Raw genomic sequence first — 19,857 nt, forward strand, 5'->3', positions numbered from 1 at the left:
GGGCATAGATTGGAAGCCTTCTGTGTCTTCTAACTGCACGACCTTCATCAGTAACTTAATTTTCTGCAACTTTTTCCTCATTTGTACAATGGGGATAATAATACTTTCAAGAATGTCTAAGTGGAGGCACTTAGCATCATGCCAGGCACAATAGACCTTACATGTCTGTTTTATTTCCTGCCTTCAAAACATCCATGGAAAACACTTTATAACTTCATTAGAGGTTCTCTTAAAATCTAACTTAATAAGTCTTTAATTGTATTCTGCATTCTGTTCTAAAATTAGTATTGCTAATTGAGGAACTAAGAAATGAGAGGTTGAGAAAAACAAAATAACATGTGAAGTTAAAAGTATATATGTGAAAAAAAATGTGTAATAATCTCTTTGTTGGTTGAGCTCCACTCAAATGAATTGACCTCAAACATGTTTTAACAGCATTTGCTTTAAAAGATATGAGCAGCAGAAATTTAAATTGATACATATCTCACATCTGCTTTGACTTGGCAACCCCGGGAAACGTTCTGGTTAAAGGCATTTCCCGCTTCACATGCTTGGTTCATCCCATTTGGGGTCACTTTAGCTACAATCAAAGGCCTCAGTGACTGACAACAGTTCTCTTGACAAAACATCAGTTTTATAACAAACCCCATTGTCTAACCATCCTGTAAGGTATTGGCTCTTGGAGGAGCGGCTTGGACGAAAGAGGTCTTTTGAATGAAAGAAGAGAAAGCATCTTTTCTTCTCTGTGGCATTTCCTGAGTACCTGAGGCTTTCTGCATTAATAACTCAGTGAGACTTTGGAGCAACCTCTATTTCTCATTTTCCAGTTATCAATCTTGACCAAGTCAAGAGAACAGGAACTGTTTCATGTAGTCTAGTCAACTATCTACACTTATCTACTAGTGTTCACATGACCTTGAACTCACAAGGATAGGTGTTAGCTCAAAACATCAGGAGCTTCCCAGGTAGAATCTGAAACTGGAGCCTATACACAGAGGTCAAGGAGGCACTAAAGAAAGAGGCAGGCCACTCCCAAGTGGTAGGTGCCAGATTTAATAGACAACAGAACTTGCTTATGAGGCTTGTCTCAGGCAGCTGCAAGACGGATTGATTTCTGCATTTAGCATGTGCTCAGTCCAGTACAATGTGGCACAGCGCTGGGACCATGGCCAAGCTATCTAAAACGTTGACCACATAGTGTAACTAAAGGCCAGAGAAAGTATCCAGACATAGTGCAGCTATAGGATCTGAGGAGAGGCAGTGGGAGTATGGTGGGTGGCAATGGCATTTTTCAGACTTAGCAGGAAGCAAAGAAAATGAGCCACATTACTACACACCACATCCTCCAGCAGCCCCTGTGTTTAGGGGGTTCAAGTAATTCACTACCTTATAGATTGGATTATTCTAATCTGCAGAGAAACCAAACTCAATGAAAGAGGTTTCCCTCCTCCCTGGGCATGTGTGACCCTGGTATGTAAAAATTTCCCAGAACATAGATGGTAGAAGACTCATGCATAATCTTTATCAATAGTGATTGATGTAAATGATTTAGGGAAGGAAGGTGTCTTCAGGATTCAAATACAAGGCAATGTTTTTAGCATAGCAAAGGCAAAAGTTAGTTCTTTGTGAGCAGGGCTCAATAGCCTGTTCTCTTGAAGGGAAGTAAAACAGGTTTCTCAGTAAATGTAGTATTTGCTCCTATAATCACAAAAGAAGAAATTCCTATAAGAAGTTCCTTCACAAGGTGCAATCATCATATTAAAGAATAAGGGGACAAGTCACTCCTGATACCAATCAGCAAGGTGCCTTGGGGGCCAGTGCTCGAGCAAAAATAATTGAGTGGGGCTGGGTAACAGTCACCATCTGACTGAGTGGGGGTGGGTAAGGGTCACCATCTGATGGTGGGAGGCCTTGCAAACCCGCCTCACCTCACAAGGAGTTTTCTCAACTAAATGAGTTCAGAAAATGGCTCCCAACCTCTAGAGCAGCTTGCAAGCACCTAGTTTTGCAGAATGACACGCTAAGGTCGCCAGCCTATTATCCTGCTCTCTCACCTCAGCTGGCAGCCCAAAGCCAACAGAGTTGTGGACAACCTCACATCCTTCTCTAATCTTAGCTCTTCTTCCAACTTTCTAACTCAAGTTCAGCCTCTAACTGGGCACTGGTGTCCAAGCAAACTGCTCATAGTAGAGCCCTGCCCCCTGTGGCAGCCATTTGCTTCTCTTCTTTGCTGCAGTGCTCTATGCTCAGCTCCTCAAATAAGTGCATCAGACCAGTCAGCATTTGCAGGGTGTCTCCATACATGTTCATACCGCAGTCCACAAGTATGTAACATATGGGCCATCCCTCCTCACATAGAGGTCAGTGGTCAACACAGGATTTCTCTCTGGATGCCTCTTTCCCAACACCCATTTGTCCTAGTTCACCAATTATTGGTTCAAAACCTTGGGAGCCTCCCTGGTGAAATCTGAGGACAAGAAGAGACCAATGAAAGAGGCAGATCACTCCAGATTGGTGGGTGACAATATTAATAAGCAAGGGTGCTTACAAGGCTTCTGTTGGGTGGTTACAAGACAACCCCATATAGATATTCACCCCCCAGAATCTAAAAAGTACATATAGAGATCTTAACTGGATTCAGTCATGTCAGTCCAGATGTTCTCATCAACACCTTACTCTCTCAGTGTTTCCTCAAAACAGCTGTTAGCGTGGGAATGGTGCATGGAACATACATTCCAAGGGCAGAGAGGGGAAGAGCCTCCAATTGCCCAGGTCCAGCTCATAGGCAACTGGTGATCATGTCTCTTGTTGTCCTCCTCCAAAAATAGGATAGTACCATGAAAAGAAGCGTAATTATATAATAGCCCAAAGTAAGGAATAATCAGGACTTTCTATCACTGGTGGCTCCTACAGAGGGTAGAAAAAAGAAATCCATTGGCATCCTCTCTGCTCTGCAGTAATGTGGACATGAATTATTCAATCTTCATACAGTATTTTGATGTTTCAAATAGAATTTGGTGTGTCAAGAAAATAGTTTACTTCACCTCAAGTTATTCATTCAACAGATATTTATGAAACACCCCCTAAATACTAGAACCTTGGTGGTAGAAACACAAGAGAGAACAAAATAAATATGGTTCCTACCACAAGCAGTGGTTTTGAACTTTGGAAGTCATAAGACAGGAATCCCAAAGGACGTGACTATTTCAGCATTGAATTAAAGGATTAATAGGATGAGACCACATGAATATAGCACATTCCAGGTAAAGGAAATAGTGCTTGTGAAGGCTCAAAATAATGGAAAGACAGAGCAGGAAGTCCAGGATAGTTCGGGGAAATCATAATGTCAGAAAGTAGGAAGAGCTCAAGTTGTCAGTGGCTTATGAATATTGATAAGGTTTCTGAAATTGACACCACTAAAAGAGTTTAAGAAGTGTAGTGATATGACCTGATTTGCATTCTTAACAATTATTTTGGCTTCTAAGCTGTAAGGAACGTGGATTGGAGGGAGGTCAGAGTGGCTGGAAAGAGACCAGATAGACCATTTCTGGGAAATCTAGACAAGCCAACGGGGCCTAGGAGGGAATGGCAGTGGGGATACAGAGAACTGAACAGTTGAAAGATGCTTAGGAGATAGAATCAAAAGGATTTAGTGATTAATGGGACGTAGGAGGTGAGGGAAAGAAAAGTCATGTTAATTCTCAGGTTTCTGGGTTAAGCGATTGAGAGAGTATCACTCACAAAGACAAACTTGTCTTGTAGAAAAAAACGGTGTGGAAAAAGGATGAGGGATTTCACATTCATACTGAATTTGAAATGCCTGTAAAATGTTTAGTTGGAGATGTACCAAAGCAGTTGTACATAGATGCCTAAAGGATCAAAAGAAAAAAGTGGGCTAGAAATATAGTTTTGGCATAAAAGTAAGCCCAAAGCCAAAGACAGAAGGTGTAAAAGCTTCCCATTCTGGCTGGTTGTATGGCTCACCTGAAGAATACATTTAAAATACACAGATTCTTGGGTCTCCATCTCCAATATGCTGAATCATTCTGGAATCTAGAGACTTATTTGAGGGGGGCCAAGGCTACAGAAAAAGAGACCCTTTAAGAGAACATTTATTATAGCCATGACAAGAAATCCCAAGGGCCTAAGACTGAGTAGTAACAATTGAGAAGTAACAATTGAGGAGTAACAATTGAGGAGTAAGGGTGATTCAACTATACATAGGAATTTGATCAGCTAGTCTTCACTGACTGGATTCGAGAAGTGAAGGAAAAAAGAGTTTAAGGTGATTCTCAAATTTCTGGCCTGAGGAACTTGATGGGGGAGGTGGAGACAAAGGCAGAAATTAGACTCATGGAGAGATATGTTGAGATTTGGACGCTGTGTCAAAGATTAAAGCCTTGAATTAACCCACAGTATTTTCCCTCTAACATAGTAATAGAGTAGCTGATTTTAGTTTGGCACATGGCCACCCAAAATAAAGGTACCATTTTACACTCTACAGCTAGATATAGCCAAATGACTAAGTTTTGGCTAATGGTATATAATATAAATTTGCTGTTGTGCTTGCAGCTTCCAGGAAGTGTCTTTAAAAGGAGGAGTGGAGAGGGGACTCAGTCAGTTAAGCTTCTGACTTCCTTTTAGGTCATGATCTCTCGGTTGGTTTATGCCCCACGGAGCCTGCCTCAGATTCTGTGTCTCCTTCTCTCTCTTACTCTCTCTTTCTCTCTGCCCCTCCCTCAGTCTCACTGTCTGTCTCTCTCATAAATAAACATTTTTTAAAAAGGAGGGGTGGGGGCTCTTTCTCTCCTGCCTCCTGCCTGCAGTTGAATATGAACATAATAGCTAGGCCTCTATTAACAAACTTGGGGGGGGTGTGCCTGGGTGGCTCAGTTGGTTGAGGGTCCGACTTCAGCTCAGGTCATGATCTCACAGTTTGTGAGTTCGAGTCCTGCATCCAGCTCTGTGCTGATAGCTCAGAGCCAGGATCCCATTTCAGATTCTGTGTCTCCCCCCTCTCTGCCCCTCCCCCACTCATGAGTGCTCTCTCGCTCTCTCTCGCTCTCTCTCTCAAAATAAATAAACATTTAAAAAATGGAAAAAAAATCTTGGATCATCAATTTAACTGGGTCATGAAACCACAAAAAGAGCAGCAAGATAGAGCCTGGGCCTTTAACTTCTTCAACATGAGAAATAAAGAAATTTCTTTGCATTTAGGGGACTGTTATTTTGTGACTTTGTGTTAGCCACAGCTGACTCTAATCCTAATAAATATCAGATGTGCTAATTTTGAGGTGTCTATGGAACTTCAAGGAGGGAAATACCATTGGATGTGATAATACAGAACCAGGTAAGACATCAGCACTGTAGACAGAGTCTAAAAGTGACCACATATGGGTCATTCTCTGAAAGCAAGTCGATGTGATTTTTCCAATAGCCTTCAACAGCCAGATCTGAGAGTGAAAAGGTTAGTAAATGTTCATTTATTTTTTAAAAGAATTTTTAATGTTTATTTATTTTCAAGAGAGAGAGACAGAGAGAGAGAGAGGGCATGAGCAGAGGTGGGGCAGAGAGATCTGAAGCAGGCTCCAGGCTCTGAGCTGTCAGCACAGAAACTGACATGGGGCTCGAACTCACAAACCATGAAATGATGACCTGAGCCAAAGTCGGACCCTTAACCGACTGAGCCACCCAGGTGCCCTGTAAATATTCATTTAGACAGTCACATAAATTCATTTTCTAACCTCAAGTATAAAGTGGCTTAGGGAGCAATGTTACTATGTATTTAAAAGCTTGTCTTTGAAAACAAAAATTGACCACTGCTGTTCTTTACATAACTGGCTACTCTTTATAAGACACTCAGACCATAGGAAGGGAGTGTAATCAAAACCCCTTTTATTATGCAGAAATTATACTGAAAACCAAACAAGGACATAACCTAAAGTGCCAAATATAGTACAACATATATAAAAAATAATAAACACTTAGGAATAATTACATTCACCTTATTGCTGGGAGCCATTTCTGAGGTTTGCAAGGCCTCCCACCACCAGATGGTGACTGGTGTCTACACCCACTCAACCCCCACTCAATTTCTGCTTGAGCACCGACCACCAAGGCACCTGACTGACTGATATCAGGAGTGACTTGCCTTCTTATGCTAAAAATATGTGACTTGTACCTTGTGAAAAAACGTATTATAGGAGTTTCTTCTTTTGTGATTATAGGAGCAAATATTACATTTCTCAAGAAACCTGTTTTTCTCTCTCTCAAGAAAACAGGCTATTGACCCCTGCTCACAAAAGAACTAACCCTTTTGCTATGCTAACAAAATTACCATGTATTGAATGCTAAAGATCCCTTCCTTCCCCAAGTGATCAGCATCTAGTCACCTACTTCAATCACTATTGATAAAGATTATGCATGAGTCTTCTACCAATCTATGTTCTGGGAAATTTTTACATACCAAAGAATTTGTCATCAGAAATCATTGTCTAAGGCAATTGCTACTCCTGTTTTGTACCCCATACATTTTTTCCGTAAATAAATCTGACTGTCAGGGCAGTGCAGAGATGCCTGCCTGGTGATCAGAAAGAAGCCAAGGCTCTCTCACTCCCTTTCACTGACACCGCGCATCCTTCAGGAAGCCCTGGACCTACTGGAGTTGGACTCCAGCACCTTATTTGTAGAAAAATTAAATGTCGAGGCACCCAGGTGGCTCAGCTGGTTGAGCATCTGACTCTTGACTTGGGCTTAAGTCATGATCTCACGGTGGTGAGAAGGATCCCCACACTGGGGGCCACACTGGGCATGTAGCTTGCTTGAGTCTCTCCTTCCCTCTGCCCCTCCCTCGAGCACCTGCTCTCTCTCTCTCTAAGAAAAAATTAAATGTAAGCTTGAGCAAATGCCTAGGCAGCATTATTCCTTACAAACTACACATAGGTACTCACAAATCTGAGAAAATACTAAACTTACTAAAAAACTTTTAATCCCATTGTACAAAATATTCTAATAAAAATACTCTGAAATTATTATCTATATATGTGCTATTTTTAAATTTTTGAACAATTTCCTACTGTAGACCTCATTAGAAGCTATAATCCTTTCCAATTTTTTAGACTAGTTTCTTAAAAATAAGAGCTGTAGGAGCGCCTGGATGGCTCAGTCGGTTAAGCGTCCGACTTCAGCTTACGTCACGATCTCATGATTCCTGGGTTCCAGCCCCATGTCAGACTCTGTGCTGACAGCTCAGAGCCTGGAGCCTGTCTTCCTCTTCTGTGTCTCCCTCTCTCTCTGACCCTCCCCTGCTCACACTGTCTTTCTCTCTCTCAAAAATAAATAAAACATTTAAAAATTTAAAAAAAAGAGCTGTAGCTTCATATATAAATTATAGAAAATAAATTTCTTTTTTTAGTGGTAGTTTTTAATTTTTTTTTACCATTTCTTTATTCTTGAGAGAAAGAGAGACAGAGCAGGAATGGGAGAGATACAGAATCCAAAGCAGGCTCTGAGCCATCAGCATGGAGCCAGATGCGAGGCTCGAACTCAGGAACTGCATGATCATGACCTGAGCCCGGATGCTTAAACAACTGGGCCACCCATGGGCCTCTAATGTTTATTTTTGAGAGACAGAGTTCATGCAAGCAAGGGAGGGAGGGCAGAGAGAGAAGGATACAGAGAATCTGAAACAGGCTCCAGGCTCTGCACTGTCAGCACAGAACCTGACACAGGGCTCGAACTCACAAACGGTGAGATCATGACCTGAGCTGATGTCTGATGCTTAACCAACTGAGCCACCCAGGCGTCCCTAGAAAATGAATAATTTAAAGAGCTAGAATAAGTGTTTCAGGTTGTTCAGTGTTTTCCCCAACGAAAGTTTGGATAAATAAACAAGCACTCATGTGTTTGATTTTGTGGGGTTTTACCATTAGGCTTTTTTTGTTTTTTTTTTTATTTTTTTTAATGTTTTATTAATTTTTGATACAGAGAGAGACAGACAGAGCATGAGAGGGGGAGGGGCAGAGAGAGGGAGGGGCAGAGAGAGGGAGACACAGAATCAGAAGCAGGCTCCAGGCCCTGAGCTTATCAGCACAGAGCCTGACATGGGGCTCGAACCCACGAACGTGAGATCATGACCTGAGCCAAAGTCAGAGGCTCAACGGACTGAGACACCCAGGCATCCCTACCATTAGTTTTTAAACCCAGGCTACCTCTGGCCTCTTCTCCCTGTTGCTTGTCAGTATGTACTCAATCAGGCATAACAAAAATAATTTTAACATAAGATTCGCCAAACTTAAGGAGAAAATATACTATGAAAATAAAAATCACAACATATGTCTCAGCTAGATATTAATTTGGTGACTTTGCCCTGGTCAGAACTGCCTCGGCCCCTCTGCTCCTCTCCCAGCACAGACTAGAAGGTAATTAAATCAGCGCATAGCCAGCAACAAGAATCAAACCCATCTAGCCAGTGAGAGAAGATGGAACTCCTTTGTGCCTCAGACTCATGTGGTCATGGGACTCAGCTGGGTCAGGGACAAGGAACTGAGCCTGTTTTCAATCTCCTGATACAGAAGCTCTTCATTCAGGAGCATCAGAAACCCAAGTGAATCTGAAAATTAATCAAAATAAATTCATAGAACTGTAAAGTTTGAAAGCTCCTGCCCAAAGAGTAAGTGTTCCCAGAAAGGAAGGGGGAGTATCTGGTAGTAAAACTGAGTTAAAAACCACAAGACTGGAGTCTTAGTCTTGTTTTGATACTAATTAGCTGCGTCTGTTTCCTTCTGCATAAAGTGAAGAGAATTAAACTGGGATGAGCCTGGTGGTCTTTTCTAACTTTAAAAACGTGAGTACTGGGCTTTAGGGGTCAGTGCCGCGACTGTAGCAGTCTGCTTGAAACCTCCTGAACACAATATATTCATTTATTGTCGTTTCCTTTGGATCTTGGTCTCCAGGAAGTATTTAACTCAGGTGTTTGGCTCTGCAGAAAATGTTTTTATCACTACCTCTCTCCTTCAATTGATGTTGGTTCCTTCAAACCAACATTTACATTGTTTTCTCTGCAACTTAGAAGGATGTTTCTGAATTCATAAAAGTGCAAAAGGAAATTTTTACATTTAGGAAATGTTTTAAAAAGTAAACGTAAGGATTTCCATTAAGGAATTTTCCTTTTTGCATTAAACATGTTATTGGGTAAAATATGGTATAGGAAAGCGATTAAGTCAAAATCATGTGGGTTGTTAAAGATTATTTGGTTGTTTGGGGTCTCCTAGGATACCTAGTTGTTTTTCTACCAACCCACACATCCTCTACATTCCTATTAAAGCCTTTAGAATCTGCTGAGCTTTTTAAGGCTCTCAACATTCTCTATGACTTCACCATATCATTAAAAAATCTAAAGTTATTTAGCATAATTTAATAGTATTAGCAAGATGTGTGTCCGTATCCAAGGATATAAACTTGTTTGTTGTAACAACCGCCTAAACACTGCAAAAGGCCACTCAAAGAAAAAAACATACCATGTCAAATTTTCAGTAGTTTTATTGAAAAATGCCTCTTTTGTTTCAGAAATAAATAATATAAGGCAGTGAAATTCACAATCTGCAGTTAAAATATAAAAGCAGCAATTCTATGTTCATAGTCTTGCAAACATTTTCCAACTGCTTTTGATAACTAAGAAACATTATGTTCTGAAAAAAAGTTCATACTAAATATACAACACAAACATGCAATTCCGTCTCGGCAGAATAATCTGCAATTTGGCATAAATGTTAAGTGTGTCTAAAACAAGGAGGTTTAAGGCAATGTGGAACTGTATCCAGTTGATACAATAATTTCAGCTACATGACTTAAGGTTTGTGGTTGCTAAAGGAGATGTATAAGAGCATTCTATGCCCTAATGTATAACAGAAGATAGAAGAGGAAGATAAATAATTGCAATGGAGGTTTTTTTTCCCCTCCCTTCTGGTTTGAGGAGGGGAATTACTTGAATTGTGGTGTAATTGAATTGCAAATATGTACTGGAAAAGATGAACTGCCCTCTCAAAATAGAAAGTAGTCCTGGGGTTCTAGGACTCCCTGCTTAACCTAAGAGTTTCACTGAGGCTGCCCTTTGTGCTAACTAAAGGCACAAGGCACGTTCTCTCCTTGCAGCTTTTTTTGGAGCAAAGTATTTTGCAAGCATTTCAAGGGCAAAGGCAAAAATGTCTACAAGACTGCGTGCAGCGAGCTAGGTTTCCTGCAGAAACAAGGTTCTCTACAGTCTGAAAGCGTACTCTTGGATGAAGCAACGCCGGAAGACACATCGCAGATAAGACGTACACCTCTCTGTCGGACCTGTAAATGAAAGTCCCAACACCTCCCCCCAGCGTGGGCGCGCTGCGCGCGGTCTCAGGCTCACTGCCCCGGGCCGCGGGGCAGGGCGCGCCGCCAGCGCGCGTGGGGAGGATCCTCGTCGCCAGGCTCGTCGGCGCCGTAGTCCTCGTACTCGTCCGCCGTCCGCTCGGGCTCCACCGGCACGATGAAGGGCTCCCGCTCGGGCAGGTAGGCCCCGCCCTCGGGCACGTAAGGCTCTGTCCGATTCAACATTACAGTTATGGCATGATTTGGAAGGCACACACACAGCAAAAGCTAAATCATCACCCAAGGTGATGGCAATCCAGTCTTACAACTATAAATAGAGAAGTTACAATGTCCTGATTGCGTCCATTTGCAGAGAGAATTTGGTGATGATCAAATAATGAAATGACACTTTTTTTTAACCTTCAAGGATCCAGCAGTAAATACAATCATCGCACAAATACCTGGGAAGGGTCAGAGGCTGGGCCAAAGAACTGTAAACGCAGAAACCTAGGTAGGATTTTCGCAACTGTTCAGGAGTTCAAACTCCTCAATTCAAAGAACAATTTGGAAAGATGAGGAGCTAAGGGGACGTTTTATTGGCTCCTAGAAACTGAACGCTGGAGGTGAGTATCAACTATCACCAGGTAATATACAGTACATGACATTTTCTGTGGCTGGCTGTCCCACAGACTGAGTTACAGTCGGTGGGTGAGGAAGACCAGTGACGACAGCGAAACAGGAAGAAGAAAAAGTGATGAAAAAACTTTGGTTTGAAAATTGCAATTTCAAAACCCAAATGAGAGTACATGTACAAAAAAAAAATAATAATAATAAGACACATGCCCTGAATCAGACACATTGCTAACAAGCAAGAGATGAGGAGATTCCGTTCGGTGTTATTCCGGCACAGAGCAAGCAGCAGGCTCGGATGCAGAAGCTTACTGTAGAATTGGTAAGTGATTTTAGTGGACAGGATCACATACAAATCATTTACAAGCCACAATTAGTTTATTATTTACATAAGACATTTCTCTTTAACCAGGTTAATTGTTTTTCTCCAAATGGCATAATCTCCGCTGGTTAGTAGGTTTATTATGTGCCTCTTTCATAACTGAGGCTCCTCATGGTTGTGTGTTTGAACTTTTTTTTTAAATAATACTTTTCTATATTCTTACTGAAATGCATCAGGCTTATAAACTAACACCACTGCTTTTGTCTCATTCAAGTTAGTATAGAGTCTCCACCCTCCTTTATGATGTCCACCCGGTTCTTTAACCATATATTTGTGGTGAAATTTCCATACAGACTCATTTCCTAATAAGCACGTGCGCAAACATCTCAGAAACAGGATTTTCATGTATTCAAACTGTAAGCAGCACTGGCGACTTAGAAAATTTGTTAGCCGGAACCTGAAACAGGTCAAAGATGATAGTTTTTAAAAGTTGAATTATTATGCAAAAATATATATATACACATCCATCTAAGTATGTAATGGTTAAAATATATATGTATATATCCATATATTTCCAGTTATTCACACATACCATAAGGCAGAGGTAATTAAAATTTATTTTATAAATAATTTAATTATAATTTTATGAATTAGCTGTATGAGAAATTTACATTCAAATTACTACTTTTGGTCATATAGAAGTATGCACATAAATATATAGATATATAGATATTTAGATACCAACTACTCATGCACTATTTGCTAGTAGCCAACCATATCAAACAGCAGTATCGTTTTTGAAACTTGCAAGATGCTTGAGGGTGCACTAATGAAAAGGTCACCTCTGACCACAGCATGAGTTTCGTATTCCCAGATCAGCATATCTCCCCAAAGTCAGGCATAAGAGACCTGGCCTCTGTAATGGTCAGACACTAGATTCACTACCAACTCTTTAAAACAAAAGTCCCAGATTTTACGAACATTAATACTACGGATAGCATGAGACAGTGAATTATTTTCAGTTGTCTGCACCATGTCATCAAAAAGTTTGCCTCAACATTAGAATCCCAAAATTATTTTTTAGTATGTATTCTTGATACTATAATTATATTCAACAAATCCCTGTTCCCAGTCTTTAGGTTTAAAAAAACAGTCACTTGACAGCATTCTTTGAACTCCCAGAAGAAATAAGGAGAGGTTTATGATGTGACTTGGCAAATGTAGAAATATAGGAAGGAAGAGCAAATAACTATTTGACCCCTGACCATGAAGTCCTGGTTTATGCTCTGAGAGAGGAAAACATCACTACATAATCAAAACTCATAACTGAAAGAGTTGATATCTTCAAGAAATCCTCAAATCAACCTTCCTTCAATCCTAGTGAAGGATTTCCTATGGAAATGTATAAAGGTTTTCAATTCAGAAGAATCTGAGTTCCTACAACGGCAGCAACGTACCTGGATAGCCTTGCCCGTTGTACGGGATGCTGGCACACTGGGATGAGTCACAGTATCCAGGAGGACCTGGGGGGCCTCGGATACCTGAGTTTCCAGGACGACCCGGGGGGCCAGGGGGACCTCTTGAACCTGTGGACCCTGGTGGACCCGTTCTGGATTCTCCTTGTGGACCTAGTGTGGGGTTAAAACAGAGATTTCCCCTCTTATTAACTACATCTCCTGACAGAGTCCACAATTCTTCAGCATCACCGCAGCCTCAAGATTTCTGGATGCACTAGTGTATGGTAAGAAAATATTTCCTTAAGAAATCACCAGTATGAGCCAAAGTGTGAAACTTTCTTACCAGTGATCCATCAAGAGTTAATGACAGAAATACAACTACTTTAATGATTGTATCCAAAGAAAATCGACTTACCAAGAATTAAGCCAAACTAAAGATACCAGTGAGTCCCCTGGATCGTTCTCACTCTTACGGAGGAGATAAAACTATCTGAAGGAAATGGTCAGACTGCCAGGAGAACATGGGAGGGCCTGCCCCATGCCTCCAGACTAGGTAAAGTCATGTTATTTCTGGATCAAGTTATACGTATTTATGGTTAGCACAAAGGTAAACATTTTACCCCTAGGGCTGACCTTGGTTTCAGGGTCTCACTGACCGTATAATGAAGAAAAACAAGAAGTCATTTTCAATCTAGTAAATGAAATGCACAAAACAACTGAACGACTATTGTTTCTTTCCAAAACATCAGTAAAGAAACTGAATGAAACCTTGCAATTGGTCAGGATTTTTAGTGAGAATATATTTTCTCAGCCCGCTAGCAACATCTTGAAGAATACTAGAAGAAACAGGAAATAACACCATCCTTAAAGGCTATGTGGCCAAACAAAACAAATGGGAATTCCATAAAAAAGAAAACAGCAACACTCTGTGTCATTAAAACCTCTACCCTCAAGATATTAAAGGTACAGTAAATGCTTAATTGAACACATTCAAGCAGTTTTATTTTAACAAAGAGAACATAAAAATGAGGACGTTTATACAGGTTGAACTTCTTGCTAAAATATATTCACAACGGCAGGCCTGCCTGAAACTAACAGGATGAGACTGTGAATCTCTTAGTGTTGGATACTCTCAGTACTTGTATTGTTTACTTATTTGATTTACTAGCAAACGTACCTGGGGGGCCAGGCAGCCCTCGAGGTCCCGGAGACCCGATACCCCTTTCGCCCTTCTCTCCTGGCAAACCTAAGGAAGGACAAAAAGAGAGAGAACGGGGAGAAAATTATCTGGAACCATGTCGTTTTCATCTTAACTGATAATACTTAATTCAAGTAATTCACTTCTTTTAGTGAAAGCAGAACCTAATTTTTCACAGAAGTTCACTCTGTAAGCCAAATTCTTTCTAGACATTTGGGTAATTCCAGATTCATGGCCAAGAAACAAATCTGGCTACAAGTCAGGGGGGAAATTATTTGAAGAAAACAAATATGTCGATTACATTTTTTTTAGAGACAGTATTAAGAAAAAGAATCTTGACTAAATTGTTACAACTCATTAAGACACATCTTAAAGGTATCTTATCTTCAGTAGCTCTATTGCACAGCATCCAACCCGTTAGAATTACAGAAGTATCTGTAATATTCCCCAGAATATTAACTGGTGCCTTGACAAAAGGGAACACCCAGTGTTCCGAAACATCTGGAATCAAATCATCTTATTTTGCTTCTTTTTCTTCAATGACACTTATCTACCATGAAATTAAAGCCAAACAAACACATAAGACCAGTGCCAGGTCCCGAACAAAAGAAATAAAAGAATTTGAATCTAAAACTCTAAGGCTGCTTAAGTACATTCAGTTGGTGCCCAACTCTTGCCAGTCACAGTAATTAATGAGATTTTCGCATCTGAGTGAGTTTGCCAAAATACAGTTTTTCCATCAACAATAACAACAACAATCAGAACAGAGAATTATCTTTACTGAGATCTCCTGACAAAATCTTCGCATGTTCTAAGATATGGATCTCTATGGCCTGAGGCTGCCTAAATAAAATGACGAGTTCATGGACACACAGCTCTTCTGGGGCTGTCCAAACAAGAATAAGTAAAGCAGCCTGCCAAGTTCAGTCCTCCACGTGCTTTTCAACCTGACCCAGATCCCACACTTGCACATTCCTTTCTTCATCCCTGCATAATGGCCAGAGATGCCCACCTCGTTCACCGGGGGGTCCCTGCATCCCTGGTGTGCCAGGGAAGCCCGGTCGTCCCCCAGGTCCTGGCTCTCCTCTGGCTCCCGCACTGCCAGGGGGGCCTGGGGGACCAGGGGGGCCTGGTTGGTTGCGACTAGAGTGATAATCATTTGGAATCTGATTCAGCATCTGATTGAATCTGCTCATCTGACCTACAAACAGAAATAAGACTTGTTAGTAAGAAGCCCAGTAGGGAAGGGATGAGATGGTGAAACTCTTCTCTTAGTGTCTAGTGAAATCCATCTCTATTCCTCCCCATCCAGGACACATTCTAATTCAAAGCCTAAAAATGAAATTTAAAAAATCTAGTCATCAAGGATAAAATGATCTCTGATAAACATGTGTTTCCACAAAAGTACTGACCAGTAAGCCACAGCATTATTATAAACATAAAAGAATTGTAAAAGTTTAATATGACTCTGATATAAAGCCCTGTGGTTTGCCAGATGGTGTCACTCAAAAGAGAACATTTCTTGAATTAAGAAATTTTGTGTGTGTGTGTACCTCAGAATGATAATCAGGCTTTAGTGTCAATGGGAATCACCTGTGGGATACATTGAACCATCCAGATCTCTGGGCCTCATCTCCAGAGACCATGATTCACTCTGTTTAGGGTGCGGCCCAGGAACCCTCATTGTTCACAAGCAACATGGGCGATTTATGCAGTTCCCTCAGGATCGCACTTCAAGAAACACTGTTAAGACTTCTGAAATAGGAAACCCTCAGTTTAAGGCCATGCTCTGTGTGTAGGCAGTGAGCTTTATTACTTAATAGGTTTCACAGAATAAGAAGAAAGAGTCTGTGAAAAATAAGGAGGCAATAAAAAACAGGTCACCACCAATATGTACTTTATATGATTAAATTAATATTGATGGGCCTCCTTCCTTAAAGTCTAGAATAATTTAAATTGTGTAACTTAAAAAATCCCGTGTTTGCTGCTTCTACACATACCTGGGTGAAGATCGCTAAAAATCCTAATGAGGAAATTGAAAAGCCCTTTCAAAATATGATTTTGTATCAAATTAAGTATAGGATGCAGGCTATTATTTTACTGTGGGTTCTGGTTTTTTCTTAATGACAGTCATTAACATATCACTAGTTTTATCTCACCAGATACAAAACCGAGAATGTATAAAAATAAGAGCATCAAAATGAAATAGAAACATGTATCTGAACTTTATCACTGAAACTCTGCATTTTCCTGCAATAAATTTAAAAACCATTCATACATTAAAAATAAAAGAAATCTTACCGCTTATCAATTGTTCACAGACTTGTCTTGCAACTGCTCGCATCATGTTCTGGGAAGCGATGTCTCCCTTGTTGATCAAATTAATGAGAACCGTTAGCATATTATTTCTATAGTTTCAGACTTCAATGTTTAACACACAAAATAAGTAAATAGATTTTAGGAAATACATACTCTATCGCCTTTCTCTCCTTTCAATCCAGATGGACCCTGAAATACAGGAATTTCATAGATTAGAAACTGACAAACATGATCTAAAATGATTCACAGATGGACGTGATGATGAAGGAGAGCAAGGTCTGCTTCCTAACAGATTAGCAAAAGGACACTTCATATTTAGCTCCATCTTCCTTGCATTTTGTTTGTCTGTAGAAAAGACTCTTTCTGTCTTTGTCTCTCAGAGAAGAACGTATCCTCCAAATTAGTGCTGAGATGTGAGTTTTATGAGTACACATTTAGAAGTTATGTAGTCTGCATACATTGATGGTGTTGTTCACAATATAAGCCTGGAACTAAAATACAGATGAGAAATTGCCCTTGGTACCATGTTCTCTCCTTTGCATCACCATGGCTAGGTAGCTCAGATTGTTACTGTAGATTGTTCATGAGGTTAATCTTGTTCAGTTCTAGTAAGAAATAGTGGGATTTGGGTCAATTTCCTAACTAAATAGATATCTCTAACTTCTTACAATTATTTTATGTGCATGTGTGTGTGTGTGCATGTGTGTGTGTGTGTGCATTGAGTTTAAAAGGAACCACTCTCTTACTAAAGTGGTCCCACATCTAGACGCAGCCACACAATATTTGTCCCTACTCTGTCAAGCCTCTCACTGGCCATGAGAGGATCTTGAAAGTTTTCTATAGTGCCAGAAGGTTTTGTTTTTCCATAATGTGTTTCTAAGCTGCCAACTGCTATCATGGAAGGAACATCTAAACCACTGACAAACCCAGTCAGTGCTCAGGTAACGGCCCAAACCAAACCACTTCTTACAGTCTCTACGAATTTTGCCTGAAGAACTCCAATATCTTCCTCACTGCTCTTCCTGTTTTCCCATTCTTCCCTTCTAGAGTCTATTTTCCCCACAGAAGCCAGAGTGATATCTTTGAAAGGAAAATAAGATTAGGTCGCTCCTTTGGCTCTAAGGGCTTCTCATTGCACTTACATGAAATAAGAATTCCATGTCATGGGCCAGATGGTCCACACAGTCACCTTGCCCAGCTCTCTGGTCTTGCCTGCCACTCCTCTCCTCCAGCTCCCTTCAGTCCGGGTACACCGGCCTCTCTGTGGTTCCTTTCTCATGCCAGACTCATTCTTCACTCATTCTTCACCTGAGGCTTTTGTCCATACCTGGTTCTTCTTCTCCACAGACCTTCAACAGCTCTCCCTCCCTCCACTCCAGTGTCACCTCCTCAGGCAGGCTCTCTGACAACTATGTCTAAAATAGCCACCTTCTCACTACCACAATTACTCCCTTGGCCCTCACTCTGCTTCTTTTCCTTCACATCACTCAACACTACCAGAAAGTAAATCGTTTATGTATACGCTTTTGGTCTATATCCCTCACTTGACTCTCCGTGAGGGCCAGGACTTTGTCTTGTTCACTGTCATATCCCCAGATCCCCGAACACAGGAACATGTACTAGCACATTTAGTCACTAAACAAACAGGTTTTGAATCAATGAGCAAAAATATTCCACATGGAAATTCCTTGAAACAGCCACCATACAACATCACGTGTTACAACTTAGCAAGAAGATACCAACTGCTTACAATAGCCAATGATATAAGCCAACGGTGATTGAGCCAAGCTCTCTGCTAAGAACTTTACACACCCATCTGCTAGTTTTAGTTTTAGAAATTAATGGTAAGTTAGAAAAGAGAAGAAAAGGAGCAATTTTCTACCTTAGGAGGATGAGAAAAATAAAGTGAAAAAGAGGATAGAGAAGGTCCAAAAAATGTTACCAAATTATAATAAGAAACGGGAGTTTGGGTTTCCCTTTGCCAAAAATACTTGACTCTTATGGAAACACTATTATCACTTAGTTTGGAGCCTTCTGTAAATTGCAAGGAATTTCTTTTTTTTTTTTTCCTTTTTTTACATTTACAGTTACTTTGAGATTTTTCCTGGTGTGTTTTTCTTTTAATTTACTGCCACTCTGAGATTGCTCTAGTATATATGATTTATAGAAATCATCTTCATTGCCAATATCTAGAGATCACATTTCAAGTAAAGGAAGCAGAAGTTTCCTTTAGGTAGCTAAAAGCTCCAGCCATCAATTACATCCAGTATATTCTTATGTAAGGCTCCATTTCAGGCTTACTCAAATTAAATAGAATTGTGAATGGGTAGGAAAGTTCCATGTGCTTTTAACTGCTCTTGTGAAGTTTGTGCTATGATTCATTGAGGAAAAGAGAATAATAAATTCATGTGCTAGGGTACACATAGATTGTAAAGTGTATCAGGAGTCCTTTCATCTTTATGCTGCTTGCTTAATTTTATGTAAACGTAGAAGGCAGGTCATGTCACATAAAGATTCTACCCTAAGTTTCTTTGACATTAAACAGTTCTTAAACTTGGGTTTATATAGCCTGGACAATACTTTAAAAAAGAGTTCTGTCCAGAGAACAGCCCGGATAGAGTAGTGTCCTTGCTAACAGTTGGACGTAATTGTCATGAAGAAAAATTTTTATGTGTTAAAATTCGATTCAGACAAACTGCTTAAAATAAATTCACACTTCATATATACAAATGAGACAAAGGTTGTAAAGAAGAATATGATGCTCAATGGTCATTACAAATATTTCCAGATTGGTACGTTTAGGAACTTCAAAATCAGTTTTGGAGGTACCGACTTATAAATGCCAGATATGCATCATGCCATCTTAACTATTATTTTAACCAGGCCATCTGACCAAAAGGAAGTTAATCTGCATGTGAATTGGAGAAGGGCAGTATAAAAAAGTAAAATAGCGGATCTGAGAAATCCTTTTAATCTTGGGTCTACTATTGAGCATCCTCGATGAAAGAGAAATGAGTAACTGTACGGCTGGCTGACACTCACGAAGGGTTAACATCTATAAACTACAAATGGAGGCGCCACGCACCATCATGTATTTTTCTATCTTACGCAGCATACCACTTCTAAATAAAAGAATCATTCTGCTGACCCAGCTTTGAGTGTTTATACAGTGCAGAAATATGTGTCTTGGCTCAAAATCCCATTCTCCTTTTAAAGAAACCCCATGACCACAATTTTCATCCCAGAATATTATAACCCAGAGAGAAAACTTTAGAACTAGTACCAAGTTAAATCCATGGGTTTCGCATAGTTTCAACAAATGCTTCAAACACATTACAGCAGAGATAACATAAATACGCCAAAGCCTTGGCAACATTCTCATTATTTATGGCCACAGTGAAATAACTATAGACAAGCAATCTGTCCACTTACTGGTCTGCCGTGGTCTCCGGGCTTTCCTGGTTTCCCACTCGGTCCCGTGACTCCCGGAGAGCCTGGGCTTCCCTGCAATACACAGGCCGAGAAAGGGAATGGCGTGATGAAGGAAAATGGCCATCTAAAGTAAACTAACAAACGTGACCAGCTTTGAA

The 19,857-nt window shown here is 40.4% G+C and overlaps 1 protein-coding gene across 1 annotated transcript in view; it reads right to left on the reverse strand.

Moving 5' to 3' along the window:
• Positions 1–10,310: 10,310 nt before the first annotated feature.
• The window catches only part of COL12A1 (collagen type XII alpha 1 chain), a 116,904-nt gene continuing 107,357 nt past the window's right edge, over positions 10,311–19,857 (reverse strand). Inside the window, exons 60-66 of the mRNA XM_029944879.1 lie at positions 19,700–19,771; positions 16,421–16,456; positions 16,250–16,316; positions 14,961–15,149; positions 13,928–13,996; positions 12,751–12,921; positions 10,311–10,571 (exon numbers count right to left, since the gene is read on the reverse strand). Coding sequence (XP_029800739.1) covers positions 10,396–10,571; positions 12,751–12,921; positions 13,928–13,996; positions 14,961–15,149; positions 16,250–16,316; positions 16,421–16,456; positions 19,700–19,771 — 780 coding nt within the window. The 3' untranslated portion in view covers positions 10,311–10,395. The remainder of the gene's footprint in view (positions 10,572–12,750; positions 12,922–13,927; positions 13,997–14,960; positions 15,150–16,249; positions 16,317–16,420; positions 16,457–19,699; positions 19,772–19,857) is intronic.

The sequence above is a fragment of the Suricata suricatta genome, chromosome 7 (genome assembly GCF_006229205.1).
Source record: "Suricata suricatta isolate VVHF042 chromosome 7, meerkat_22Aug2017_6uvM2_HiC, whole genome shotgun sequence".
In the NCBI taxonomy this organism is placed as follows: Eukaryota; Metazoa; Chordata; class Mammalia; order Carnivora; family Herpestidae; genus Suricata; species Suricata suricatta.